This window comes from Manduca sexta, chromosome 26 (genome assembly GCF_014839805.1).
Source record: "Manduca sexta isolate Smith_Timp_Sample1 chromosome 26, JHU_Msex_v1.0, whole genome shotgun sequence".
Taxonomy (NCBI): Eukaryota; Metazoa; Arthropoda; class Insecta; order Lepidoptera; family Sphingidae; genus Manduca; species Manduca sexta.
In genome coordinates, this window is record NC_051140.1 from 12,307,606 (window position 1) to 12,332,939 (window position 25,334).

General features: G+C 32.8%; 3 protein-coding genes across 3 annotated transcripts; 1 reads left to right on the forward strand and 2 right to left on the reverse strand.

Annotated features, from left to right (window-relative positions):
• Positions 1-2,830: 2,830 nt before the first annotated feature.
• LOC115451405 (endocuticle structural glycoprotein SgAbd-8) lies at positions 2,831-7,131 on the reverse strand. The gene is made up of 4 exons (XM_030179704.2): positions 7,030-7,131; positions 4,848-5,101; positions 4,121-4,379; positions 2,831-3,607 (listed from the first exon to the last, which is right to left on the reverse strand). Exons 1-4 carry the CDS (start codon positions 7,039-7,041, stop codon positions 3,509-3,511), a joined length of 624 nt encoding a protein of 207 aa, XP_030035564.1. The 5' UTR covers positions 7,042-7,131; the 3' UTR covers positions 2,831-3,508.
• A 5,746-nt stretch (positions 7,132-12,877) lies between these two features.
• Positions 12,878-18,106, reverse strand: LOC115451409 (mucin-5AC). The gene is made up of 3 exons (XM_030179708.2): positions 17,901-18,106; positions 17,485-17,691; positions 12,878-14,454 (listed from the first exon to the last, which is right to left on the reverse strand). Exons 1-3 carry the CDS (start codon positions 18,053-18,055, stop codon positions 13,095-13,097), a joined length of 1,722 nt encoding a protein of 573 aa, XP_030035568.2. The 5' UTR covers positions 18,056-18,106; the 3' UTR covers positions 12,878-13,094.
• A 1,449-nt stretch (positions 18,107-19,555) lies between these two features.
• On the forward strand, positions 19,556-22,128 carry LOC115451401. Its single transcript, XM_030179699.2, has 3 exons — positions 19,556-20,234; positions 20,541-20,643; positions 21,808-22,128. Exons 1-3 carry the CDS (start codon positions 19,648-19,650, stop codon positions 21,970-21,972), a joined length of 855 nt encoding a protein of 284 aa, XP_030035559.2. The 5' UTR covers positions 19,556-19,647; the 3' UTR covers positions 21,973-22,128.
• Positions 22,129-25,334: the final 3,206 nt, after the last annotated feature.

Sequence of the window (25,334 nt, forward strand, 5' to 3'; positions counted from 1 at the left end):
GTAACGAGTTACTGCAGAATATAAAAAATATATTTGTATTCTCTGTTGTAATAATGATTATAGTTTTTTTTAAAACACCAGACAAATTTTGCAGATGTTGCATAAAAACGTTACTTTTGGTAGGATAATCGCATTGAAAATCTTGCTCAAGGTAGAAAGTTTCTACCTTCCTGCTAGGCTATTACATCATCATCATCATCAGCCTACAGCTGTCCACTGCTGAACATAGGCCTGCCCTAAAACGCGCCACGCTGTTCGGTCCTCCACTCTCCTAATCCAGCGTCCACCGGCGATCCTACGAATATCGTCGGACCAGCGGGTCGGAGGTCGTCCTACGCTACGCAGCGTTCTCTCTAATTGTCGGAGATCCGACATCACACTGCGGTCACCAACCCGCTTGCCCAGCGTGGTGACTATGGGCATTTCCCCCTAATCCGAATGAGGCACGAAAAGGCTATTACAATCAGATGATAAATTATTTAGTGCGCAGAAAAATGATACATAAATAGTTAATTTTTTATTATAATTTTCCTTCAATACAACGCATATAAGTACTAAAGTATTTTACCCAGAGCTATTTATGAAGTGAGTTTTAACGTGTGTGCCCATCTTAAATCTTAATATAATATTTTAACACGTTAAATCGCTACGTCAATTATATTTAACATGTGTAACCTATGCTTATAAGTACTAATGTGATTAGATAATTGCGGGAACAAAAGTTTTTGTAACCATTTAGAACATGATTAATGACCATATAAATATCAATTTATCAGAGTGAGCATTAGTAAGGGTCATCGATGGAATCACAAGCTTGCACTCAATTTGCTTGGATAGACTATGATTATGACTACAACAGTTAACCAAAATTGTACATATTTGAAAGTATTTTCACTATATTCTGATCGCTATGCTACGCCATTTTTTTTCTAAATAAGAGTCTCAATGTGTGTATTTCTAAATAAAATAATAAATAAACATACATCACCCCGTTATCCCCGAAGAAATAGGTAGAGATGCGACCAAGGCAAATAATATTCGTAATGCGTGTTGCAATAGAACAATAGCTTGTAGCGATTTTCATTCAGTCTCAACATGTGTATTTCTTAAATAAAACAATAAACAAATGTGCATCACACCGTTATTACTGAAGAGGTAGGCAGATATGCATACTTTCCGCAATGCGTGTTGCCATAAAATTATAGCTTGTAGCTATTTTCGTTCAGGACATTATAGTCTTTTGCGTACCTAGTCAAATGCAAAATCGTCCAGCGGTTTCCAATGTTATTTATAGCTGCTATCTAAACAACTTCAAAAAGTGAAATATAAAGGATGGTGAGTGCAGTGGGACACCGAACAATACTTTGTAATTCAAGGTGTTGGATGGTGTTTCTACTGTTTATGGGCGGTCATATCGCTTACCATCAAGCGAAAGGCAAGCCCGTCTCGTCATTCAAAGCAATAAAAAAAAACTAACTATGGTCGACATGACAGTTTTCTTCTCGTCCACAACCCTTTTCCACGAACAATAAGATCCAATATTCATTCCAATCGGATTTTTATTCCTACAAATATATAACTAGTGCTAAAACTATAATTATTCAACAATATTATTCAGTACTTCCACTAATTACTATACCTTTTTTTAATACTATTTATTTCTTTATTATCCTATATAATTGGATAGTTTGTGAGATAAAATAGATTACGATAATAACCGATTAATGAATTTGCATAATAAAATCATATTGTATTGAGCGGTAGTTAGTCGCCTCTCTGTAGCCTAATGAAGCGTGAAACCAATAACTACACTATTGGTTCCGATAAATTTATGAAATTTTATAGCTACTTAAAGTTAAATTATATAGCAGATAATAATATTATACCACAGAATAATGTTCACGTCATAAAAATAAGACGCCGTTTATAGACGTTTTGACTTTAAAATGTTTTGGGTTTGCATTGATATCGTCTATTATATTTAAGGTAGTAACAAAAATGAGCAGTATTTTGAAAAATATATTTTCTTTTAATAGAGTTACATGTTCATTGCTGTGGTTAAAATGGAAATATTTCTTGCGATAACTTAGCACTCATTTACCTTAAACTAGTTCTATGTCGCTTAATTAAGAAGCTTATTTTATCAATAACATAACGTCGTTGGTTCTCTCATTGCCCTTAATCTAAAAATACAATGCAATGTCGAATCATACGCATTATACTTACAAAAAGTACCGTCAATACGAGTGAACTTGAAATAAATCGTAGCGATCTTGGATTTAAATCTCAAACAAGATACAAATAACATATATTTATGAAATACAAAACGTAGTAGTCGGGGGTCTAGAAGTTTTAAACTATGGTTTCGTACTTTAAGAACAAAGATTACATACGTCAGAAACCGTTATTTGTTGTCACCGCTATATTATTAGCAGGGTTTAAATTTATAAGGGGTGGGCCAAGTTCCTAGTAGTTTCGTTTTTCTATATGCACAAATTCAGAGTTACTATATATGCAACCTAGTTATATATTTACATTTGTATAGGAAAGATTTGCAAGTCTGTATCATTTATAGGTAAAGTTCATTCATAGACTATAATTGAGCCTGACCCACACCTGCGTTTAATAAATTTTGATTTAGGAAAGGGTCTCAAAGACATTTACCATACACGTATCTTTTATATTTGCAACTAATATTCATAGAAAATATTTTGTTTTAAACGCCTCAAGTGTATCTTTCCATTTGGGTATAGGGCTTAATAAATATTATTATCCTTGCGGTAATTCGTTCAGGTAGAAGGTAATTGTAATTAAATAATAAACACAATGCTACTCGTACATACAACGTTTTATTACGAAATATAACATAAGTTAATAAGGTATTTACAAAAGTATATAAAATAAGTACAAAGGTAAAACGCTTTCGTATTTAGGGTTCGGTCACAGCTTTATAAAAGTGTTCGTTTTACAGACTTATGAAAATACGAAATTCTTAGGTGGACTTACAATCAGTGAATTATTTTCAACAATATCTACTAACAAGTAAGTACTCTATTTATTTAGAAGTTTAGAAGTACCTACTAAGCGCTATGTTTTTTTGAATTCACACGTCTTTTATAAAACCGTTCCACTTTGAGTATTTCAAACCTTAAAAATATTGATTGTGTATAATCTAAACTAAATTTAAAGCCTACGAAGTAAACTTCAACAGTTTGTGTTTTGTAAAAAATATTTCGAGACCCATATAGGGCAACTGAAATGTTCTTTATAAAATGGCGGTCTCCCGGTATTTTAGTTAAATTTGTATTATATTTATCAAATACGAGATTTTATGAATGAGCCATATTGTAGGCGATATACGGCCCCTACAACAATTATACAGGCTAGTCAGTCTCCTGTTTTAAATGTGACAAGTGTATTTTTTGTCTTGTTGATAAATGGCAGTGTTGAATCCAGTTGAACACGTGGTGTTTGATTCTTATAACAGAATCTATGTTGTTCCTTTGATTTATTGCTGGTAGTATTGTCCCTTGTAGTCCAAGGCGGCCTTCTCCTCTTGTTGTCTAGCGGCCTCAGGATTGTTCTTAGCTTCGACGGCGGCGCGTTCCTGAAAAATGGTTTTGATAGGGATGAAGCTAACTAGGAATAAGTAGAACAATAATTCATTTATGGCAATGTAGTAAAATATAATACTGAACACTACACGTTTTACAAGTATAAAATTTCTGCAGCTACGACAGTTTATTGCAAAATCGTACATCCTACATCATCTTCAGTAATATTTGTCTATAAACGATGATTCTCTGAATTTCAAACAAGTGTCAATATAATGATGTCGACATAAATTTAATTCATATAGCCAACAGCTGCCATCTAGGTACTAGTAAGTTTTAAATGTTTTTGTTTCAATAATAATGCCTGTTAAAATCGCCATTTCCCTAAAATTATTTCAGAATATTCCCAACATGATCATGACTTTTTTGTCATGTACCTAAACATCTATTTAGGCCAAACACGTGTTCTGCACCTAGCTGAACTGTTTAAATCTCTTTTTTCCCCCTTTTGACCACCTTATTTCAAGTTTTTAAAATTTAAGAACAGATATAATATTACTATTCACCTGGTTAGCCTTAATTCCAGCGTAGATCAAGTCAAGACCTTTCTGGATTTCAGGGGAAACTGGGGGTGGAGTGGGGATGTGGTCACCAGATACTCTGAATCCGAACTCGTCGGCGGTGTACTCAACGGTGATGACCTGGCCGTCAGGGGCGGTGTAGGTGTAAGAACCATGCTGCACAAGGGCAGGAGTGTCCTGGTTCTCGCCAACATTCTTCAGGAAACCTTCCTCTTGAGCCTGGATGTTGTTACCAGTTTCGTATCTGAAAACATTTTTGAAACAGATTAGCATAAAAATACGTTATGATAGGGCTACATTATTCTCATAAATAATTCTTACGATCTAATGTTCTATAATATGGCCACAAAAAGCATAAAAGGACGTAGTTGAAGCAATGAAAGTTGTTCTAGAATTGATTGAAAGGGACACAAAGTAATTGGATAAATTAGTAGAGGTGAAGGGAGTTTATCTACTTTTAAGTTGGTTTTATTTATGTTTTAAAAGTAATGAACCGGATTTAAAACCAGGATACACATTCAATAAAACTGTTTAAATTTAGGTCTCAAGGTTACTCTCGTATGGATTCGTGAACATGTTTGAATTTGTAATTAAAAGTAGAATCTTCATTTAATAAGACAAATAAAAATGAACAGTCATTAATTTTGCAAAAATATATATATAAATAGAATATTATTTATGATTATTTTAAAATAAATATGTAACTACTTACGCAGTCTTGTAGCTTCCATCAGTTCCCTGTTCTTTGTCGAAGCGGATGATGGGGATGAAGGTGGTAGTGTCTAGCTGCACCTTGGGCCTGAAGTCTTCGACGGCCTTGGCCTGTCTGTACTCCTGAGGCTGCTGTTGGTAATTGTTGTAATTCTGTTCCGCCGGTTGTTGATCTTCGATTTCCTGATCAGGCTTCAACGATACTCTTCTTTGTGGAAGAGCCGTCGTAAGGGCCAAGAGTGCAGAAATCACGACCTGAAACATCAAAAATAAACTTACTGCATACGAGTGTATACGTAATAACATATAAGTATCTTAAATAACAACATGATGTCAGACTGAAGAGCTTAATCACATTCGTAATGTCGTAAGATAAGATGAAGCAGATACAATGGGCAGCATCTTGTGAAACCGGCCCATTCGACACGCAGGTTGGGCGAAAGTGGGCTCAGACATAATGTTTATTGACAGTAACATGCATCACTTTGTTTTATTGATAATTTTTATTGCCCTTATCGGTTATTAATTTTAAAGGCATAATTTTTAACAAACGCTTATATTAGTTATTTTAGAATTATATATAATAATTCTATAATACTTAACTTTTTTTGTTTTTTTATATAACCAGAAAGTAGACATATAAAACAGACAAGTGTCATGTAGTACTTTTATAAATTCCCAAATTGCTATCTTTTGTCAAAAAGTAAGCGAAATCGGTCAGAACTAGTCAAACCGCAAAAAGGTGTAAAAAGAATATAGTGTCAATGTCAATGTGTAATACCGTTAATATTATGCAAGATTCCGCGCCTCAGGTAGCTAAAGAAAAACCACTTTACAAAACCAATAGTAAAATAAACAAGTGTTATGATACACTTGCTTCAAATATTACGCGCACCGTAATGTAATGATAATTATTTACCATTTAATCATAAGCTGTTTGTTCGCTTGATCGGCTACTTTCATTAGCAAGGCAATAGTATTATGTAGTTCTTATTTCATTCTGACATAATTTAGATCGTGAATTGTCATAATCTATTACAGAACTATTTGAAACTTTGAATCGACTTATGTCAAAACAAGTTAGACAAGATTCATGAGGCTTTTCAACTTAACCTAACCTCTGACATAATTTTATTTCATTATGACCCAGTAAAACATTATGTAATTTAAAATATAACTTATAATCATGTGTCTATATAGTCAAAAAGTGATTACGTATGTCGGCGTACAGAGTCATAAAGATGGTATGTACGCAAAAATATGCTAATGATTTGTTTTTTCTCTCGCATCGACGCAACATGATTTACACGAGCATGTTCTGTTGCATTATTACGCGCATCGATTAAATAACGGAAACAATTTCACTTGATATGACACGCGAAATTGTTACTATGCAAATTACTTTCAGTAATTTATGTTTTGTTAGGGTTTTAACTTTCTCGAGGTAAAGATGTCACGCGCCTCACATTTTACGATTACACAACATAGTTCATTGTAGTTGTGCATTTTATCGCATTAATGCACTTCGGAATTAAAAATAATGTCGAATAAGCAGGAATGCATTTAACAAAAACAAATTATATAAAATTTCTAAAATCCTTTCCTTCGTAATGTTGAAACACAATTTTGAGAATGTACGATGTCGTATAATCTGCTTCCTACACGTCCTTCGTGTCTACACGTAGGCTCGCATAAGTTTGCGACACAACATCCTTTCAACTCGATATGTAAGGTCATTGCAAATGAAGGATTTAATATAGAAACATTGATTGCACCACTAATTGAAAAAGCTTAAAAAGCAGTCGCAGTGAAGTTTACATGACCTTACGCGTTTCACAATGTTATTTAAGGTATTGGCAAAATTCAAAGATCCCTATAAAAAGTTCAAAACGTCTAAGGCAGAAAATATTTTACGAAAGGTTGATCAATGAGTAACTAAATTAAATGCAGGAATGCATCGGCATTTAAATAGCAAAGTTCAAAAGTCGGCTCCGACGAGCGACCCTATTTGGCGCCGCATCTTGCAACAGCTGATTGCTGGATATCCGTCAAACAAGGAATCACCGCAACACTTATAATATTCACTTAGTAATTGGTATTAGTATGTGACTTTAAAGGCGTGTTAAGGATGTTGTTTCCGGGAAATGAGAAAGATGATACTTTAATGAGCTTACTGAACTTACCAGCAGCCTCATTGTTGTGTATGTGTGGTGACGTGCGGCAGCGACGTGGTACGTGGAGTGTCGTGAACTATGTCAGAGTGGTAGTAGTGCGCTCGCTTTTATACTACACCCCTGCCACTTACCCGCGCGGCTTCGAGCCATCAAACTTTCATGCCCGACCTGCCTCTGCAATACGCTGTAGCCACGACCTAACGTTTGGATTTTTTATTTCAGTTTCGATATCTAAAATATAAAACACATACTTCGTTAGCACCATTATATCCGCACATAGTGATTTCGTTACGCTTTTGACATAGCTCATGTCATACATGCTTTTGTCATTGGGTCATATTTTGTCATTTATTACTGGTTTACGAAATATTATTTTTTGATATTTTAAATAAAAAAAAACAATATTTAAGCTTAAGCTCCGCCAATGTCCCTGAAGAGGAAAATAGGTACGCAAATGTCTGAATAGTGTACCTACGCTTTCAACCTATTTACTGTCTTTAATTTGGTAGGGGACAACTCTATCGCCATATTGTTTAAAAACTATAATTTCGACCTTAAGCCTTTTTTTTTCGAATTCTTATAATAATTAGCATACAAATATTGGGATCGAAACCAGGACGATATTATAATTTTCACAGTCTAGACAGTAAAAAATAAATAATAAAATTAAAAAACAATTAAAAACAGTTTTGAACAAAGTACAACCGGAACATTTGACTATTAAAACGGCAATTCAGTTCACTTTCAAGGTTAAACGTAGTCAGGTTTCCGAATTAAGACTTTATAAAATGCGTATTAAAGCATAAAATTACAAAGTGTAAGTAATATAAACAAGGTAAAATTCATGGACAAGATCCGATTTTTGGACTGTATTATTTTAAAGCACTGTTGTTTACTTACATCGATAACAATTTATAGATCAAATATTATCCCATTTCTGCAAATAAAATTTATATTTCTAAATCGCTATCTGCTCCGCCTATCAGCGAGTGCTTCACATCCACGGACGGTGTTGTAGCCACACCTTTATTCGTAGTAAATCATTATCTTGACAAAATATGTGGCAGAAGAGTACACATTACGTATAATTTGAATACTAATTAATAAGTATGAAGATTTTTGAGGCCTTGTTGAATTCTTGTTGGGGCGTGTTATATTGGCAATAAAAATAGCATTCGTTATGACGTAAGTTTAAAGTCTGGACATTTTACATCATAGAGTGATCTTGATTCTAGAAAGCTCAACAGACGATCATTTCGTTATGAAGAGAGTTCATCGCTTCGGTAAAAAATGTGTGATACGTAATATACTTAGCCATAAGGTACCTACTAAGCTAGGTATAGTTTTAACTATACCATTTATTAACTTACCGATGTCACAATAGATTACTAAGAGATATATAGTGACTATAGATATGGTTTGAGTTGTACGTTTGCAGCACTCTTAGCAACTACTGTATAAATGAAAAATTCGTCATGTCAATTATTTTACCTGCCGCGATTCAAATCATACTTAGTTGCAGTATCTGTATTATTCATAGGATTGAGTCCGGGTAAGCAACAGATATATTATAACAGTTCTGATTAAAAGTAACTATTAGTGTATGTATACATTTGGACAACTAAGAATATAATATAATATGATTTATTGCAGGTATCAGAAACTTTGAGAAACCACAAATAAATAAAAATAAAAATTGTAATATAATGAATATGAATTAAATAAATTTGATTTAAATGTATTTATTGTAAAAAGACTTTTTGTGACCCTAAAATATGAGACAGGACAGCACGTAAAATACAAACCAGGCAATATTACAAAAAAAAACTTTCCTTCGTGACCGTACGATGTGATCCGGGAGTTGCAAACAAGATTTCACAGTTGATAAACTATGTACACATCGTTCTCAGCAATGTTCATAGAATATATTTGTCTTTAATACTATTCTACTATTTTATAGTTACAAAAAATATAGAATATCCATTACAATTAATATTTAAAACCAATTTTATATGAAGTTGTTTTTTAAACAATATTATAAAACCAAAAATAGATTTGTACGTTGCCTTCCTTGCCTCTTTTATGAATATTAATGAGTTGCTAAGAAATTTTAAAGGTATATTTTTTATTGCTTTTAAAGGGCAATCTTCAAATTTTACACACGAGCGAAGTCGTGCCAATGCTGAGCAGAAAACTAATTTATGATGGTATTTTAAACAATTCATCATGGTGCCTAATTTCAAGGATGATAAAGATTAACTGTGTTCAAATTTCAAATTTAATTTTACATTAGAAATTTGGTCATATGTATTATCCTAACTAGAGCATCTACAGTCCGTTTTTATATAAAAAAAATAAGCTATTTTTTTTTTTAATATAATGTCATATGTGAAACATAATCCATGACAGATATAATTTTCATGACAGGTATAAATTAAGAAATCAAGTATTCTATTTTATAATATATTTATATTATGAGAGTAACAATATAATATTAGTAGCTGTTATCAATGCAGTTTTCGTTATTTAACACATACGTGCATTTGTACGGTCACGCATCATTTTCCATTTTTTTTTCTTTTCATTATTATGAATGGAATTGAATGTATCGTTGTCACTTTCCACTTATTAGTGGAAAGTGATAACGATACATTCTTAATTACTTTGTTGTGTTTATTTTACTAAGTTTTTTTTATTAAGTTTATATAACTTACATTTACTTTCCCTTTTCAATGGGAGGTAAACTTTATAATAATTAATATTAATTGCACAAATAGCTTTAAAGATAAATTACCATCACCTAAAATATTATTAACTCTTAGGCAATATATAAAATGTTTTTTCGTTTAAGGAGAAGAAAGTATGGATTTCATTACACTTCTTCATTTTTGTATGAACACTTGCCCTTATAAAGTTGTTCGATAAGGTTTATGGCATGTTATTTTAAATTATGTACGTTGTTATCACATCGCATAATAATATTTAAATACATAAGTAAAATGAATATTACTAAGTCTGTCAGACAAAAATCACATTGAATGTAATTATTTATGTTGTGCAAAAAACGATTTATATTACAAATCTCGGTTTCGCGTCCGACATTAGATGAGTTAGTTACGTAAGAAATGCTGCGCTTTTGAGGTTAGTGACACCAGCGCGTGCCGACCGCTGGCCGAACTCATGGTTTCAGTAGATATATGTACGTTTGAAGGCCTTATAGCGTAGTCAGTATCGCGTAGCGATTGCTATCACGATTAAGCAATGTTAATAGCTATCACTGACAGATGACTAAGTATGTTACATCATCAATGCTGTCAGTCTATGTCAATCCATTGTACTCTAAGAATCCGGATACTTGTAGTGTAATATTTTCTACTTGACTAATAAACTGCTGCCTCAAAAAGCCAATCTAAATGGATAATTTTTGATTGATTGTGAATTTAAAAAATTGTTCCACAATATTACTACCGACAGGTGCACCGTTATAGTACAAGTACTTAAGATCTTGCACTCAAGATCCCGTATATTAATCAAGGTTTTAATTTGTAGAAGTAGATATCCTACTCGGGTGAACTTGTATCGGTTTAATAAGTCGCATTTTTAAAGGCATCTTCTGTATCAAAGAGAACTCTTGTGAACACAATCCTGTGTATAGAATCCGTAAAAATCCTTCATGTCTTGGTCTTCAGAATTCAACCACAAAGACATTACTTTGCCTATAATATGTTCTCCATAGAGCATAATAAAATATGGTATTAATTTTCGCGTAATGTACTTAAATATTTCCAAACATCTGTTAGCGTTTTTCAAGATTTTTGGTGGACCTTAAATGAATCCATTATTAAGAACATTTACTATAAGAAATGTCAGCGAGTAATAACCCAAAGTCATGTTTAGAAAGGAACAATGCTGTGTGACATAATGAACATTAAGTTCCGAGTCATCATATAAATATTTATAATTGTTTATTAACGGTTACTAGCGTATACAACGCGGCGACGCCATAGTAGCTGAAACCGGTTATTAACAGCACTTGTAATACATTGTTGTGGTTAACATGACCATAGTCTCAATTGAATGATATTATGTAAGTGTGTCTGTAACTTGTAACCCCGAATGTATTGCACCTATTGTTTAGTGATGTAACGATATGACCCTCTAAGGTGTTCGAAACTCTTACAGAGCGATGTGTGTATGCGTTGGTAATATTGTTTTTGGATGCAACTAAAACCTCAGTTACGGCTTCAACGTGCGAAAACTCACGTTTTTAAATATTATATAACAGATTCGTCATGACCTCTCATTCTGATAAGATTGCATTTGACACAAGTTTTTTGCTAGTGATTAAGGCACACCTTTCAATGTCTAGGCTTTGGAATTTATAATCCTACGCAGTTCCTTCACAATTCAGTATTATATAAAACTTTCGAACAGGAAATGAAACATCCATTTTTTTTTCAGATAGCATCGTTAATAGATATATGCTGTTGTCTAATTATAATTAATACCATTAAGTCTGTATTTGTTCTTTTGTATTTATTATTCTCCGTTTCCGATACCTTAATTAATTTATACAGTTCATATTACGTTACCTTAAACTTCATTGCATATTGAAGCCCTCCCCCTAGCTAAACGGCGTGGTATTTTTAAAAGTTATCTAATTGAAATTAACGATACATAGAAAAAAATTAAACATTATATTTTTTCAATATGTTATCTTTAATTTGGTTGTTTAAATTTTGTATAATAGATGTATATTTGTTTCACATGTTTAATTTTGAATAAGCTACTAAAATTGACGATTGCGTGCATCCCCGTATAAGGTACAAATCATTTAAATTTGTAACCGACTCTTAAAATAGACAATATAATAAGGAATGTTTTGGTCATTAAAAATTTACAAAAATGATGTAAAATCGTTTTTTTAAAGACATTATACTTAAATCTTCGCATATTCCCGCCCGTAAGTCATGTACCATAAAAGTCGGGGACGTATGGTCAAGGCCGTTTGCTCAGAATAGAGCCTTAAATATCAATTGCAACACAAATTTACACCAGTGATTGTGCAGAAGTACAACGCTTTATGTAAGCATGTAGTATTGTGATGAACGCATATGGCCGTCATCGGAGTATAATACGTAAGAAAGATATCTTAGTTCATTTTCAGAAATTCATCACTAACGTGTACTAGTGAAGTAGTAGTGAAGTTTCTTTATATGAATAAAGTTTATTAAAAATTTACACATATACATTATTTTTTGTATACATTTTTTTGCGACAATGTATTATCATGTGCAATATTTACATTAACATGTTATAATAGTATGTTTTGACATCCTCTGTTTTGATTTAGCTCTATTTAGTTTGTTAGTATCCTATATTTAGGTAGAACGTACTATGCTTTGTAAAGCAAATTGATTTCACAATAAAAGTGAGAGGAGGAATAAGTGCTTCTTCACCGCATGCTTGTACTGAGACCTGAACTGATGATCTTGACCTTTGATGTGGCCTGATATTTCAATTTGCATAGGTACCTACATCGAGGCACGCAAGGTGCTTAGGCGGTCACAAGGCTTTCTTTTATTGTCACGATGTGGTACTCTCGACATTTTATGACGAAATAATTTTTACTTTTGGTTTAAATTTTTGAATAGTATTGGAATTAATTTCATATTTTAAAATTAGTTATTTAATAATGAATTTTACTAACTTCTTGTTACATGATTTTTTCACGGATTGCTTATGTTTTAGTTTTGTGAGGATTTCTAATATCTATTTAAATTATATCTTATCAGAATTACTTGTTTTAAATGATTATTGATTACCTATAAAGGGTATCATTTAAAAAATGAAACAGTTTTTTATGAAAATAATAAAATTATTATTTATTTAATATGTCGCATCAAATTGAAAATAATAAACAAATGAATCATTCTCACATTTACATAGAGTAGGTAACAAAATTAATTCCCTTTGTATGACACCACCACATTTAATGCATTTTACAAAACATTATCAGTAAGGAGTATGTTAATTAAAATAATCTAATTACTTAATATGCTTTATAAAATACATTAAACCGAGGTGGTTTTTAGAACTTCAGTAGTAGGAACATTTTGACTAGTAGTTGGCGTGTCTGAGTCAGTTGTAGAAGGTGCCCCAGTAGTCGAGGTCTCTTCCGAGGTAGGTGTAGAAATCGTTTCATTTGCAGAAACTTCTTCAGTTGCAGCTGTTGAAGTTGTTGTGGTAGTTGAATCATCGGATGGAGTTGTAGAGGTTATATCCGTGGCCGAGGATTCGTCATGGGCAGTCGTTCCCGAAGCTTCAGTCATGGAGGATTCTTCAGTAGTGGTTGCCCCAGATGTAGAAGAATCTATAGAATCTGTCGTTGAAGGTGCCCCTGTAGATGATAACTCTTCTAAGGTTGTTGTGGATGATGCCTCTGACGTGGGCGGCTCTTGTGAGTGAGTTGTTAACTGCGCTTCAGATGTAGTAGGTTCTTCTGGGGAGGTTGTAGATAACGAGTCTCCAGCAGTAGTAGATTCCTCAGCAGTAGAAGTCGATGATGTACCAGTTGAAGAAGACACTTCTGTTACAGATGTTGTATGAATTTCAGAAGCCTCTTCCGGAGTCATCGTTGTTGAAGGAATAGAATTTGATTCAGAAGTAGGTAATTCTGTAGATGAAACTTCTGCGGAGACAGTTATTGAAGGTGACGTCGTAGTAGATAATGTTTCTTGATTAGTTGTTGAAAGTAACTCAGCAATAGGAACTTTTTCAGTGGAAGATGCTTCCGATTTTTCGGTTGTTGTAGACTCTTCGGGAGTTGTCTTTAGAGGGACAGCCGTAGAAACTGAATCTTCAACAGTCATAACAGAAACTGCAATAGTCGTTGAAGGTTCTTGAAGTGCCGATGATGCTGTAGAAGGATGTTCATCTACAACTTCCAGTGAATGTTCTTTAGCTGCTGGGCTTACTGATGTGGCTTCTGTTGGTGATGGATTTTCAGAAGATTTTTCTGTTTGAACTGGTTCTTCTTTAACAACCGCAGGTGATACATCTTCCGTTACTTTATCAGAAACAGTCGTCATTTTTTCTGTAGAAATCGGGGATACCGAACTACTTTCTGGGGCTAATGAAGGTGACGTAGGTTGTAATGATGAATTTTCTTGTTCCCCAGTTAACACATCGGAAGAATAGGCTGCCACTGCAGCAGGCATCTTTTCAAAACTTCTTGCTTCTATTTTTGGAATAGGTGAAGGTGCTGCGACATTTGAGCGCGAGAGAACAGAAACAGAAGCGACTTCATCACTGTCATGTGTGTGCAAATGCCTTCCAGTTTTTTCGTTAACAGATGATTTTACTTCAGTACCATCCGAATTCTTGGAATGTTGAATTATTGTAGGTCGGAATCCATTTTCGTCGGCTATGTAGCTGAAAATACAAAAGTTTATTATATAACAACTCCGTTTAATTTGTTGAGTATATAGTTTTCATAGTAAATAATATAAAAATATGCACAATTAATATCTATTTGTGTTTAAATAACCAAGAAAGAACTTTTTTAACTAGTCCTATAAGTTGAGCATAACATCGGTTTAAATTTAGGTATGAACCATTCGTTATTTGATTTATTAAACTTGATGCGTTTGATCTATATTTTAAACTGATTGCACCTAACCTTATGTGTAATCTTTAAAGAGGCAAAGGCTTGTCATAGAGTCGGTTACGTTACATACTTTCACAATTTTATCAACAATATATTATGATATACTGGATTTTTCTCGCGGCTTCACTCCCCATAAGTTATTTCCCGGTGTAAAAATTAACTTTTAGTATTATCTGTTATGTATATAGGTGAATCATAGGTTAACAGTTTGAAAAGTATATAAAAACACGTGAGAAGAGAATATATAATGGATAACAAAAAGTTCTATAACTAAATACATAAGGCGGAATTATTGGATATGACACGTATTGTGTTAGGTTCCTAAGCCTCGCTATAGGAATTCGTTATTGTATATTTTTAAGTATTATAATTTTACTAGACTTTTTTTATTATTCTTTTATTATCATCTACTCCCATTTTATATCAAAGTGTTGATCACTGGTTTTCTTAATATACAAGAAGAAAATTGTCTCTTATCTATCATCCTAGAACGACAGCAAAGACCTTGAACCACTACCGCACAGCGGCAGGTATGCAGCAACACTTACGTACAAAAAATATTTACACCATGGGTTAGTGGTTCAAGTTGTTTGCCGGTGATTATATCCTTATAGGTGATGCTCGCGACCACACCCACGCCAAATTCCTTTCCCACTAGAAAAGTCCTTAAAACAAAGTAGCAATGAATAGCGCTAGCTGAACGACGCCATCTATTTAAAAAGTACCATAATTTCCCATAGGACCATATTATCAGAACAACAATTAGACTATGTGGCAAATCAGGATGTATTTTAGCAGTGTGCCAAATTTCATTTAAATCCGTTAAGCTGTTTCTATGTTTACTTTTAACAAACATCCAAACATATTTACGAACTATCGCATTTATAATATTAGTAATAAGTATGATGTAGGTTTATATAGTTTACCTAGTCTTGCCATAAATATTGTAATAAAGAAAAAAGAAAATTGTTAACTGCAAATAACATTTATTACTTTTACAGTGTGTCAGTTTAATACATAAATATAAAACAATTAAAAATATAAAAAGCTTATTCGAAGTGGTCTCCATTGGCTGCAATACAGTCCTTTAAACGATGAGGCCAGTTATCAATAGAAGCACGCACTCTTTCCATGGGAAAATTCTTCACTGCCAATCGTATAGATTGTTTTAGGGACTCCAAATTATCATGGCGTTTAGAGCAAGCTGTACTCTCTAAAACTGACCACAAATCATAATCCAGCGGATTAAGATCGGGACTAGACGACGGCCAGTCTTCAGCTCTGATGAAGTCCGAAACGTTCGATTCCAACCAAGACTGCGTGGACCGAGCTTTATGACCCGGCGCCGAGTCTTGCTGGAAGGACCATACTTGGTTATTGAACATGGTGATGTTAAGGGGCTTAACTACCTTCTCAAGAATGGTATCTTGATACACTTGTGCCGATGTTTTGATACCTTTTTCACAAAAATATGGCTCAGTCACTCCTTCATAGCTAACACCCCACCAAACCATCACTGAAGTCGGATAATGTCCACGTTGCACTCTGTCGACTAATTGGGAAGCTTCCTTAGAGCTTTGAGCATAAATACGGTCATTTTGTTTGTTAAAATGTTGCTCAATTGTAAAAATTTTCTCATCCGTAAACAAAATTTTTCTGTGACCTCCCTTTGCGTACCGCTTCAGTAGTTGTTTCGATTTTACCACCCTATTCTTCTTTAAATTATCAGTTAAGAAATGGCCAGTGCGTCTCTTATAGGCTGCAAGTCCTAAGTCATCTTTTAAAATACGCGACATGGTTCTAGGTGCTATCTTCATTTCCCGAGATAAAATCTTTTGCTTTCGGACAGGATTTCTTCGAATTCTTTCCCTTACTGCTTTGACCACCTTTTTCGTACGAACACTACGTGGACGGCCAGATCTTTTTCTGTCACAAACAGAGGAGGTCTCATTGTACCTATTAATAGCCCGGTACACAAACATTTTACTAATACCAAGTGTATGGAGAGTTTTAAAAATTGCATTTGGCTCCATACCTACTTTGTGTAATGCTATCACAGCGATTCGGTTCTCTTTATCACCCCACACCATTTTAATATCGCAAAATATTTTACAATGTATTGGCGCCAAAATGAGAAAACACAATGAACAATCGTATAAAAATGACAGATTCGAAATTCAAATGTAATATTTTTTTATAATTAAGTGTAACAGTATTTATGGCCAGACTAAGTATACACATTAAGTAAAAATAAAGAGATTAAAGAAGCAATTATAGAGGTAAATAGTCATAAAGATATAAATGAACTGAGTACTTTATGAAAAGGTTTTAGCTTATGGGTCAAGAGACCTCTATCTAGTTAACCCCTTTCAATCCCTACTGGTGTTTCACTGCTCCTCTTATTAATTTGTCATAATTATTATAATATATTTACGTGAGATTATACAATGACAAGTATCTAACTTACTAAAACCTTTTAATTGTATATAGGTATTAATAGTATGACGTACACAAAAAAAAAAACACACTGTTATCTTATTAACACGTCTTAACGTATGTTGAATTTGAACATAAATATTTTTTGTTATATATATTCTTTTAAAACAAGATACTATAAAATCTTGTTTAAAAAAATGTATCAATAGCTTGGTATATCACGCGACATTTATTCACTATCCAGAAAATTAAATATAATTTATACTAAAACTTTGGTGGGGAATACTTCATAAAGTATTGGCATTAATTAATTATTATTATAGACGATTGGGAGATAGAAAAAGTTATCAAAGACTCACTTGACTGTAATGAGTGTGCCATCTGGAGCAGTGTAGGAGTACGATCCTCGCTGGACATGGATTTCATCACTCTCTTCGCTGCTGCTACTGGTGTCTTCTCCGCCTTCGTCACTATGTTCGTGGTGTGATTTGGAGTGTTTCGCGTGCTTCGGTAGTACTTTATCAAAAGCAGCTTCTTCGCGTTTTATTCCATTTCCCGTTTCATAACTGAAATTATTATTTTCATATAAATAGAAAAATATATTTATATTTTATGATGTTTCCGTGCTCTTGTTTTATACTATATTTTATACGCTATTTTAATGTTTACTATATTCTAAATTACTGTTCATGATTTTAATTCTATTTTAACCTTTAATTGTGCCGATTTATAAAATTCTAAAAACTTCGTTAATATATAATTAATAAGTAATTACCTAAATCTATAAGCTCCGTTAGCATCATATTCTTCGGATTGAGAAACTATTGGTATCACAGATGATTGTTCCTTCTCGCAAGGCACCACATTCACAGGGGGTGCAGCGAAAACGTGAATCACTGTCAAATATAACAAAATAAATGTATATAACATCTTTATTGTATTCACTCCAGAATTTTACCGAATAATGAATCTCCAGAATACTTGAACACATATATGTAAGGCTCATCTATTTACACTATCCTCCCCCCGCCTTCCGGTGGAGTGAGCCTTAGCAGTCGCTAAATACTTCAGCCTTAGCGCTTGACTGATATGTTCTTCGGAAAATTGCACAATCGTAGAGGTGTCAACAATCAGATATCATCGGATGCGATTCACTGCGATTAAGATATGTCCACTCTAATCAAGGTTTGTCAACTCCTGGAATGCTTGATACTCAGGCTTTCAGCAGTGCGTGGCATGATCAACATTCGATATTCAATGTAATTTATAGATTTGTAAACTTCAAATATAGGTTTAAATATATACCTAATGTAAATATACATTATTTACGACCATTAAATTTTATGTCTCTACATATTTTTAGACAGACCTGATATCTATAATCCCATCAAATACAATAATGTAAAAAAGGGGGCTTAGTTTTAAATTAAGAACATGCGTGGTTGTTGACTTCGTCACCGAAATAATTAAGACCTACATTGGTGCCAAGTTCTGTAGGTAGATATGAAATTTATATTTAAGAATATACAACATTCTAAAATAATTTTACGAATACAATTTCCTGTTTTTGTTTTTCTGTTAAGGAAATGCGTTTAAAAATATATATATTTTTTTAACTTAAATAGTTGAATTATTTATGCAACGCAGATAACAAGTTCAATTGATGCTCAAAATTTGTTTTGGGCTAGTTTGTGCCAACAAATATTTTTTTTAGAATAGTAAGATAAAATGTTGTTCTGAAAAACAGTACCTTGCGTATAACATAAGGATAAGTTGATTACGTAAATAAAAGATGACTTATGTGAAATATAAATTACTCAGCTGGACGCCAAAGGTTTTTGATCTATACATATGTCAGCCAGTATAAATAATATTGATTTTTAGATAAATATTTCAATAACCGTTTGAGCTGTATTTATGAAATTTAAGATTCTAGTCAATCAGGGATTTTAATAACTAAACTAAATTTGATGTGTTTTAGATAAAAAGATTTTAAAGTATTAAAGGCCAAAAGTGGCTCAAAACTTTTCATCTGATAAACAAGGCCTCTGAGTCGCCAGTTTATTTTTTCTTAACTTGAAAAATGATTGATACCCGGTGTATTGAATTCATTATTATAATTGATCCTAAAATAAAGTGCATGCGACAAACGTGTACGTCGGTTTATATTATACCTATATGGTTGATTATTTAATATTTAGAGTATATTTTATACTAAATAGACCCACATTAGCTATTATAATTATTAGTTCATGAATACCGTTAAGCGTTCGTCCACTAAGATATATTACAAGGAAGGATTGCAACGATTGATGTCATTACTAAAATCGACTTATGTCCTTTTAAACATAATAATGCAAATGTATTATTTATACTTAGATAAATTCTTGTCAAACAAGTGATTTGATATCGAATATAAGAAACGTTTAAGCTTAACTGAGGGTACTGAGTCATCATCATTGCTATTTCGGTCGCGTCAGTGGTGCGGTGCACGTTTATAACATTAATACAAATTATATAAAATGCTAATAACAATATTGATGCTTACATCGCTTTTAATACAAGCCTATAGTGTCCCTGACGGTGATAACCAAGACCCTATTGCAACAAAAGGAAGATATCATTTCAATCATCCACCTTCTGTAGAAAATTATAATCCGATTGAAGAGTCTCTTCAGTACAGTGAAAATACGGTTAATAAACCAAGAATAGACAGAGAACTTAGTTATTCTGAAGATGATGTAGTAACTAACGACAAAACATCTACGGAAATAGTTCCAGATCAACTAAGTATTGATAATGTCCAGGTTGTAAAGAAGAATGAAATTAGGGAGCGTGTTCTTAGCAATAAAGAAAATTCTGCTTTAGAAGAAATAGAGTCTACCAAATTTAAAAAGCAAGATGAAGTTAAAAGTAAATCCAAGGATACTGTTCGCAAAAGCAAAGTTAAAGTTCGAAAGCTTTCAAAATCCCTTCAAGAAGCTCAAACCACTACATTGAAGCCTATTGTAAGTTCAAATAGAAAAGAAAGAAGAGAGCGTGATCCAGTCGTACCAATCGTAGAATCCGAAAATCGTGTTTATGGACACAATGGCAAATTTCATTACAGGTAATGTAAAGCTATTCATGGTACTATTTTTATACATATTACTAAGGCGCAAGTTTATGAATATGTTTGCGTAAGCGCAGATAAATTTTATCTGAAAAAATTACACCTTGGGCCTTTAAAATCGGGAAAGTTCTTTCAAGCGGGCGAGGTTACGCGCAAATGCAATAATGTATATGAAGATATTATATTTTATAATAATATAATAATAATATCAGCCCTGTATTATGTACTGTCCCACTGTTGGGCAAGGGCCTTCTCTACTACTGAGATGGATTAGGATTATATTTTAATATTTTTTTTATACAGTTACGTGGGCGGAGACGGCACGAGAGCGCTTGAGGAGGGAAAATTAAAGGTTTTCGATGATAAAACAACTGGTGAGGCTGTGGAAGGAAGTTTTTCATACACTGTAAGTACTGTTTTTTATCTCATTACAAATTGAGAAGATTAATAAAGTCTTCGACGTTCGAGAGCGCTAAAGATATAGTTTTAAATTAAAATAAGTTTGACCAGCATGCACTAAACAGTTATTGCAGCAGTGCAACTGTTTAGTGCATTATATTATCTTCCAAGTTTATATTACATTAGCCAGAAATGTTTTTTATGGTAGTTCATATTTGCATTTTAATTACTGTGTTTCCTTTTACACGTTGATCGTTTTCGTTTAGTGTGGGTTTGATTATAATGGTTTTGTCAATATAGTAATTATTGTATAAGACGTAGGCGCTTAATCGCATCTCATTTTCAACAGTATACTTATAAGAAATCTAGAGTTACAATGTTTGTCTTTGAGAATATTGAATATTATTCTCCGGTGAAATTTTTTGTGGGTTGACTAGACAATATTTCAACTGGGACTAATTGGAGTTTTAGTAGTTCGACTTCCAATCCATCAGATTATATTGACTATCTTAAATAAACAGGGTAAAGTGTCAGACATCTGGCATATTTAATACTCCGCGCATTCAAGTTACTGACCTTTTGTAAAATGTGTTGGAATCAAGGACTAATTTTGGCAGACGAGTGAATAGTTAATAATGAATGATCTGCTAAGGGATACGAGCTATTGACTGACTCTTTACAAGAATTCACGTAATGCGGTCATTAGATAGGGACCAACCCGCACGGTAGCTCTCACTTTATAAAATAGACATAATGTCTCACATAAACAAGTTATTATGAAAGACGTATAAAAAGTATCTCCCCCTGATTATGAATATTTTTCCAACTTACCCTACTATAGTGGACTCGGTAGAAGTAGTATCCCAGTTCTACTTATAAGTAGAACTGGGATAAAGTATATTATAAATTATGTATAATTTTACGAATAACACCCGGGACCTTAAATATAAAGCACAACATGACAATGGAGTGAATTTATCACACTATGACCATCAAATATTTTAAGTTATAACCTCCACTAATAAAGACTATAATGTCAATCTATATTTAAAAAAAAAAAAACTATCTTTCCTTTAGCTTAACAATTAGTTCCGAGGCTTACTCTACAAGTGTCAGTATTACGATATTATACGCAGTTGCCTCATAATAATTTTTAATTAACTTGTTCCAGGATAAAGATGGAAATGATTTCAGTTTGTCATACACTGCCGACGAGAACGGCTACAGGCCGATAGGGGCCCATCTGCCCACTCCACCACCCATACCACCCGCCATCGCACGCGCACTGCAATATTTAGCAACAAAAACTGTCGTCGAATCTACTACTAAAATCTGAAGGTGGTATTTAAATTGATATGTATACAAAACAAACATAAAAATAATGGATCAAAATTTATAAGATGAATAAATATTTTCGAGAAAGTCATGACAATATCTTTTAAGACTGATTTATTTGTGATTGTAATTTTAATAAAGTCTTCGATATTTATCAGAGAAGTGTCTTATTTACATAAAACGCAAATAGAAGTTCAAGAGGTGACCTTAGATAATTTAGACATCAAAACAAAAGATTGAAAGGACAATAATATTATCATATTTGCTGGTGGTAGGATATTTGTATTTGCCCGGAGAATGACCACTGTATGTAAGGTGTTAAACTTGCCTTAGGGACCTATGTAGTGTAACGCGTTCCAGGATCAAACAGTGTATATTCTGTTTCAAACAGAACGGCATAATTGTGGCGACCGGGTGACCAGCTCTCGTCAGTCGACACTCTATCTGGAACTTTCACCAATTTCCATCCAAGTGCATTGAGGTTACATTGCCGTGTCCGCATAAAAAAAATCTATTTTATATAATTATTATGTAATAAAATAATTGTGAAAATACAAATAAAAAATGGCGCCTAAAATATTTATGTTGTATCGTTTAATAATATATTGATATTGTCATACTTGTGTACAATTTTACAAAAATAAAAAACATAAAATTTTTCCCTAATGCTAATTGTCTTATGTTATAAACTTAAATGTAGCTTCTTTTCACCCTTTAAGTTTTATTAGTCACGAACAACGTTTTCCACTGAGAACATAATATTCATATTATCCTTTTTGAAGCCACAAGAAGCTGATGTAAATTATTTTAATAATAACGTTTAAATTATGTTACTTAGTTAATGCTATTGTAATAAGTAAAAAATAAGAGTGGAATATGTAGTAGAAATTATATTTATTTTTACCGCCATATTTCTTGCCTATGACATTGAAATGAACATAAATAAAACAACCAAACAGTCAATATAAAAACAACCACTAAAGAATCAACATGAAACATATAATAATAGAATTAATTATCTATATTTCTTTTCTTATGCAGTTTTTTATTTTAGTTTCTCCCGACGTTTAAAAAACCTCGATAGAATCCGAAAAGTAGTTTAATTTTAATATCTAACATTCGCGTACACATAAGAAACCATGATGTATTAATATTCTGAATATTCTATTAAGTAACATAAGTCAATTCAGTAATTTCAGCGGTATTTTTTACTTTTTCTTCGAAGCCTTGAACTATGATGCACTAGACCTACTAACAATAGTCGCATCTACATAATTTATTCTGTGAGTCAGTGCATTGAAGTTTATATAGAAATGTCTTTGTTATTTCTAATAAATATCATCATTACAGATGTGAAGTGAATCTTAACTGATTGCGTTATTGGTAATACGTTGAAACCTATTATATTAGGTGACTGACAGTAATATTATGTGCAATAGCTTTTGCCTGCGACTCAGCTCGCGTGAAAGAGTCTTTCCTAGAGAAATATTTTACCTCGATATTATGTAACATATTACGCTCAGGAGTAATGTAGCTTCTCATTGGTGACAAAAAATTCAATATCGGTTTAGTAGTTTCTGAGCTTAGCGCGCTCAATCAAACAAACACTTCAGCTTATATATTAATATTGTAGATTAACAAGCACTATAGATAATGAAGTAGCTATTTTAGCCTTTAACTGGGCTTAAGTTGTTACGTGTTTTTTTTTTTTTATGTTTGTAATTATTTTCTTAGGTTGAAATTAATAATATTATAAAATTTCGTGTTAAAAATGAATTGACGACGCTTAATTGTCGAAAACAAAGACTGGCATATCTTGGGACGGGACGCACAAAGTGTCATATATGATGTGTGGTGATAAATTAGACGTCTGCGCAAAGACTTAATGTTTGTCTTCTATTAGCGTGTCACTTCCTTCTAGGAAGGGTGTTAATTAGTTGTTTAAAATTTTTAATTTAAAAACAACGATCACGTGGTCAATTTGTGATAATAATTATATGTACAATGAAACAACATAGATCTAAACAGATCTATGTTGTTTCCTTGTTTGATGTTCAAGACTTGGTTTTTAACGCAAATATTCTTAAAACTACAATCTTGAAATAAAAATTTAAATATGTCATAGATATATTCCTTTCAATATTGTTATTAAGAAAGTTGCAAGTTTTTATTTTCACGATACGTCAATCATATAATACACTTTGCACATAAATAGTCTTATGTTAAACTAAACAATCGGTACTATGCTAATTTAGGTTCAACGGTTCGCGTCGCATACAAAAGTAGCTCAAACCTTTATTTTGGTAGATCACGAACGCGAGATGATGAGAGAAATTAAGTCATTCAGAATAAATTATATCGTAATATGTCCTGACTGTATTTTATTCTTTCAACACGGCACTGATTCACACGCTGATGCTGTCATACAAAAATCTATCTTCTTCCGATAAGTTTAAGTTTCTTGTGTTCACGATCATATAATGTTCTCATCAATGACCTTGCATTAACGTTCACTTTTATAAACAGGTTAGCTGAGGAATGTCGGCTCATTCTTAGGATCACTCTTATTTTTATTATGGCATTTTGAGAATCTCTATCGTATCATCACGTTGCGGTATTTTGCTTTATGTATATAAAAAGAGCTAATTCATCAAATAAAATGGTTTTATATTTTTTGAATTAACGAGAAACCACAATAAAAAGGACTACAAGAAGCTTAGCGCATAATAGTATGTTTAATAAACAATTCCCGTAGTTAGAATTTATAATATAATTTACAGTTGCAATGAAAACTCGAATCGTTATCTATATCAGAAAAATGTTCTCAAGCGGGAATATATTTTCTATAAGAATATGGTCATTATATTAAGTGGACTAGGCTAAAATGCAAGGAAATTAGCAAATTATTTAACAGGCCTGTTTTAAAGAAGTCATTTCTTATTATAAATAATAATGACTTTTAGTTTTTGGTTGCTCTAATAAACTACAACTGTCAACTTAATTTTAGTCTGGAACCTTATCTATCCCAATCTATTACTTTTTATTATATCAATAATTGCCTTCTCTTATATATTGATTATAATAATTAAAGTTTTAATATTGCTTAGAGATTAGTAACTGACCAGTCTATTGAAAAATATAGATGCCGAGACAAACTGGTTAGTATCATTTTAAAATGAACCTTGATGGTGATTTATATAACGACGCAGTTTGATGGAATCACGCACATACGGATCCTGCATACATATTATGAAACTTATTTGACTTCTAGTACTACTGCGGACGTCATGTTCGGTTATAGATACCACTGAAATCATTGATGTGATTTGTAGGAAATGACATCAACATTTTAACACATAGTTG

What these genes read in the sequence shown, in the direction of transcription:
- LOC115451405 (XM_030179704.2), bottom strand. An exon ending in GATGGAAGCTACAAGACTGC is followed by an intron (nt 4,380 to 4,847) that starts GTAAGTAGTTAC and finishes AAATGTTTTCAG; the next exon opens with ATACGAAACTGGTAACAACA. An exon ending in CTGGAATTAAGGCTAACCAG is followed by an intron (nt 3,608 to 4,120) that starts GTGAATAGTAAT and finishes ACCATTTTTCAG; the next exon opens with GAACGCGCCGCCGTCGAAGC.
- LOC115451409 (XM_030179708.2), bottom strand. Translation starts at nt 18,055, where the DNA reads ATGTTATATACATTTATTTTGTTATATTTGACAGTGATTCACGTTTTC. An exon ending in AACGGAGCTTATAGATTTAG is followed by an intron (nt 17,692 to 17,900) that starts GTAATTACTTAT and finishes TAATAATTTCAG; the next exon opens with TTATGAAACGGGAAATGGAA. An exon ending in GGCACACTCATTACAGTCAA is followed by an intron (nt 14,455 to 17,484) that starts GTGAGTCTTTGA and finishes TTGTATTTTCAG; the next exon opens with CTACATAGCCGACGAAAATG.
- LOC115451401 (XM_030179699.2), top strand. Translation starts at nt 19,648, where the DNA reads ATGCTAATAACAATATTGATGCTTACATCGCTTTTAATACAAGCCTAT. An exon ending in AATGGCAAATTTCATTACAG is followed by an intron (nt 20,235 to 20,540) that starts GTAATGTAAAGC and finishes TTTTTTATACAG; the next exon opens with TTACGTGGGCGGAGACGGCA. An exon ending in AAGGAAGTTTTTCATACACT is followed by an intron (nt 20,644 to 21,807) that starts GTAAGTACTGTT and finishes AACTTGTTCCAG; the next exon opens with GATAAAGATGGAAATGATTT.